The 4,779-nt window shown below is 47.4% G+C and overlaps 1 protein-coding gene across 1 annotated transcript in view; it reads right to left on the bottom strand.

Annotated features, from left to right (window-relative positions):
• WDR61 (WD repeat domain 61) overlaps positions 1-583 on the bottom strand; it is an 8,400-nt gene extending 7,817 nt beyond the window's left edge. Inside the window, exon 1 of the mRNA XM_017816737.1 lies at positions 496-583. Coding sequence (XP_017672226.1) covers positions 496-583 — 88 coding nt within the window. The remainder of the gene's footprint in view (positions 1-495) is intronic.
• Positions 584-4,779: the final 4,196 nt, after the last annotated feature.

Raw genomic sequence — 4,779 nt, 5'->3', positions numbered from 1 at the left:
CCCCCCGATTCCTCAGTGCCTCAGGAACAGCGGGGCTGATCCCCCCGATCCCTCAGGGACAGCGGGGCTGAGCTCTGCGATCCCTCAGAGCCCTCACGGACAGCGGGGCTGAGACCCCCGATCCCGATCCCGATCCCTCAGGGGCAGCGGGGCTGAGACCCCCCATTCCGATCCCTCAGTGCCTCAGGGACAGCGGGGCTGAGGCCCCCTATCCTGATCCCTCACGGACAGCGAGGCTGAGCCCCCCGATCCCTCAGAGCCCTCACGGACAGCGGGGCTGAGCCCCCCGATCCCAGGTCCCTCAGTTGTGTCCCCCAGTTCACAGCTGCAGTGCCATGGCAGCCCCCCCGTCCCCTCCCGCTCTCCCAGTGACCCCCCGGGCGCGGGGCCGGGGCTGTCCAGGAGCCCTGAGCGTCTCTGGGCTGTGGTACCACCGTCGTGCTGGAGGCACAGGGGGATGAGGGCTGCCCTCCGTGTGAGGAGCTCAATGAGCGCGTAGCCTGAGGCTGGAGCAGGCCCGGGGCAGGCAGAGCACGGCGCCGACCGACCCCGCGCTCCGGGCACTCTGTGACACCGCCGCCATCCTGCCCCTGGCTCTGATCACAGCACAGAGGGTTTAACTTCCCAGAGTCACAGCACCACTGAGGTTGGAAAAGCCCTCCATCAAAGTCCAGCCTGTGACTGATCACCACCTTGCCAACTAAACCAGAGCGCTGAGTGCCACGTCCTGTCGTTCCTTGGGCACTTCCAGGGGTAGGGACTCCACCACCTCCCTGGGCAGCCCCTGCCAAGGCCTGACCACCCTTTCCAGCACGAAATTCCTCCTGATGTCCAACCTGACCCTCCCCTGGCACAGCCTGAGGCCATATCCTCTCCTCCTGTCCCTCGTTCCCTGGGATCAGAGCCTGACCCGCACCTCCCCGGCTCCCCCCTCCTGTCAGGGAGTTGCAGAGCCAGAAGGTCCCCCCTGAGCCTCCTTTTCTCCAGCTGAGCCCCCCCAGCTCCCTCAGCCGCTCCTGCTGCTCCAGAGAGGAAGTTTCCCAACTAATCATCTACTTCAGACTACAAAAAAAAAAGGTATGACTTTTTTGGAAGCTGAGTTTTTTCAAGTTGCTGCCTGTCCTTGAGTTAGAAGGTGAAAAAATGTCTGACTTAAAGTTCAGGAGAATAAATCAGATTCCCCGAGGCTTAAAATTAAAGACAAAAAGCTGGTCTTTCACAGCTTTTAATCTGTTTTTATGTGTACACAAAGCTCTTTGAGATCAATGGAACTTGTCTGAGTAAGCAGAGTAACAACTAAACCAGGAATTCTGAATGTATCTTAACACAGCTCTGCAGTCAAGAATGAAAATCTGGGTAAAACTCTTACACATAATTACAGACTTTTACATATAATTACAGAATCCTTAGTTGTCTGATTAGGCTGAGCTTTCAGAAGACTTTAAGGCGTATTACAATGTATTGAATTTCAGAAAGCCTCATTTTCTCGTTAGTAATGACGCAATGGTAAACATTTTCCCAGAGTAAAAGAAATTATTTCTGATTCTTACCAGGATTCTTCTAAGAATTCTTCTATTAAAATGTGCACTTAAAATGTAATTCTTTCACCTTATGTTCAAACAATCAGGGTTTGGTTCTGCAGTTCTGTACAGAGTACTGCAGGACTGTAACATAATCTTTGACTGACGAAGTGTTTCTAATCCCTCCAGAGTTTTCACATCATGCAAAGTTCTCCTTTCTCCACGCTGGTATTTGCTTTGTACACAGAACACCTCAGACCCTCCCGGGAAAAGGTTGTTATTGTTCTCCTGTGAGTGCAGAGTGAGACTGTGTATTATTTCCTGCATCACTTATGACACAAATCTGTATTTGTTAGAGTGAAAGCTGATTAGATGCTGCTTTGGTGCATCAAGAGGATAATCTGAAGCAAAGTGTGCCACATGTTTGATTTACAGATAGACTGTCTCCTTGGAATAGTAACTGAGAGCATGTTTCTGTATGTCTGTCCTTGCTCTGGAGCACCAGCACGTGCTGTGTCTGGGTGGGTATTTCAGCCCTAACCACAATAATGCTTTAGCAGTGCCTCTGTGCTTAAATGACAGCTTTTAAACCATGTTCAGGGGAAAAACACGACATACTAAAAACCATTATGATCACCCTCATGTCGTGCTTACACAGAGAAGTGAATTAGGCTGAGACTTTGGGTGCCACATAAACATGGCAAAAGGCACTTCCCAGCCCGAAGGTCAGTGGCAGAGAACACACTGAGAGCAGAACACTGAGCTCCAAACCCAGCAGGCTGAGAGCCACTGTGTCCTGCTGTTGCAATCCCAGTTCAGATCAGCATTCACAGCTCAACACCTGCCCAGCCTCACACACCACACCAGTGCCAAGTAAGCCTTGATTTATTAAGGTCTTGAAGACACATGAGCCTCCACACAGCAGCAGGGCTGGATAATTACCTGGGAGCTCCAGCTCTGCAGGTACAGGAACACTGCAGCATTCAAATGTCAGACATGTCAAGTTCTCTCCCTGCTCCACACTAAATAATTCATTTGCAGGCGGGTTTGAGGGAAATGGGAATGGTATTTAAGTTATGTGTGGGGTGTGCCAAAGTGGTAATACACAAATAGGTATTTTTGTGGTTATCAGAGTCGGGCCATGGCAGCTTAGAAAGGGAACTGTGTAACCCTGTACCTGCTGAGGGCTGGATTTAATTCCAGGCCCCTTTCAGGAACAATCCATCAATTTTGGGTTTGATTTTCCATCTTAGGGTTCAGTGTAGGATCAGTCACAGAAACCTGCAGGCACTGCAGAAACAAAGGGTGACTTCTTGCAGAGCACAGACTCTGCATGCAGAGATACATACATACATATATATATGTATATATATATATATATTTCATCTGCCCGTTGTGGGGCAGCAGCAGCAAGAGCATCTCCATCCCCTTTCCAGGAGCAAGGGGTTGGCATTCACAATGACACATTAATCACTCCACATCCTGTGTCTGGGGACTCTGAACAGTTGTGGCAGCAGCTAGGAATCCTTCTGTTACCTGATGTGCCTCTAGGAGATCATTAAGGGGCTGTGTTCCTGGCAGGGAATTGGAATGGCATTTGCACTCTTTGCTCTTTCATTTCAGATCTCTGTGCCCTCCATCAAGGCACTCGCAGCACATCCACATGTTTTGTGCAGCCTGTGTCAGCACTGCAGGGCATTAGCACTGGGACAGTTGAGGCAAAAGCAAGAGCCACAGAAAATCAGATCCTAATACAGTCTTCAGTTCCACTTTTGAAACTAGTCCAGTTCCTTGCATGCAGATTTGATGAACTTTCAGCTTTTGTTGGTTTTCCTCTGCTCACTTATTTTGTTATATCTTTTTTTTTTCATCTGCAGTCCCCTTTCTTCCCTTTTCTTGCCACTTCATATGCTTTTTCACTCATAGGTTTGTCTTTGATGGTCCCAAGCAGCTGAATTGGGAGTTGGAGTTGAATATAAACCTTCCTGAAACTCACAGAGGTTCAAATTGAAGTTTTGCTTAAAAAAACCCTCTTGTCTTAGTTCCAACAACATCCACTGTAAAGGCACCAAGTGTTTCAGGTGATGGCACCACACCCACCAGACTTGGCACTGCTGGAGTTGGAACTACAGTCACATCTTTAGTCCCAGGGCTGGCCAAAACAGGGAAATGATATAATGGAAAAGCTCTTCTTTGAGAATCTGAAACCAAGTCCAAATATTAATGACATTCTTGCCCTATGAGTTAAGGAAGGATCATTATCCCATTTCACTGAAGGGTGAAATCTGAAGCAAGGTGACGAATTTAGTCAGTGGTAGATCGAGGAATGGAACCTTCTTGGTATGTGCCCTAACTCAGGGGGTACCTACACACTGACACTGCTTTAAGTTTACACTTAAATACTAAATTGTTTCACTAGCAAGAAAGCAAGGATTTCCATGTATTCATTCAGCAAGCAGGGAAAAGTACTTGGGACAGACAAAAATGGAAAGGAAAATCAAAACTGCCAGAGAATCAACCTAACAGGAATGAAAATAAAACTTAGCACTTGCAGGAATAAATCTTTTCCTGGCCAGAGGTGTCCTGATGGGGTTCTGGTCAGGGGAAAGCTTGGCCTGGAGAGCACTTCTTTCCTTCAAAAGGGATGAGGTTTCTTTGAAATGGAGAGATTGGAGTGAACGAACAGCTGCTTCTAGGAAGAAAAGAAGAAAATAGGACAGTTAATTAAACAAATAAATCCTAACAGCTAGACTCTCCCCTCTGTGGAAGCAACCTCATCCCCAGTGTCACCTGCAGAGAAGCTGGAATGGTGAGGTGTGATTACAGGCCTTTTAATCTCCTGCTTATGGCATGTATAGTTCAAAGGGAACCATTCAGAGCACACTTGGTTTGAAAGGAATAATCAAATAACAAACAAAAAGCAAAAGTCATTGTTCTTCATGATTTTCTTATAATTGGTCTGTGCTTGATGGTAACTGAACCCGAACGTTATTTTTCAGCCTATCTTCTCTTTATCCCTGGGAGAAGACTTCAGTTCTTCCTTCATTTACTTGTTTGATTTCATCAGAATTATCGTATTTTATTCTTTACTTTGTTCTCTCTCACAGCTTTCCTTTTTTTTTTTTTTATGGGGCAAGAGGTGGGTCACAGAGAGTTTCTGAGACCTTCCCCTGAGCCTGAGATGTTGACTGCCTCCACTGAAGGCCACCACGATAAAAGAAACATCTGGCACTCATTTTTCAGGATTGAAATAAGGCCC

Source organism: Lepidothrix coronata, unplaced genomic scaffold, assembly GCF_001604755.1.
Source record: "Lepidothrix coronata isolate B3197 unplaced genomic scaffold, Lepidothrix_coronata-1.0 Scaffold58, whole genome shotgun sequence".
Taxonomy (NCBI): Eukaryota; Metazoa; Chordata; class Aves; order Passeriformes; family Pipridae; genus Lepidothrix; species Lepidothrix coronata.
Note: the sequence above shows the minus strand (reverse complement) of the source record. Positions and strands in the feature narration are given on the sequence as shown.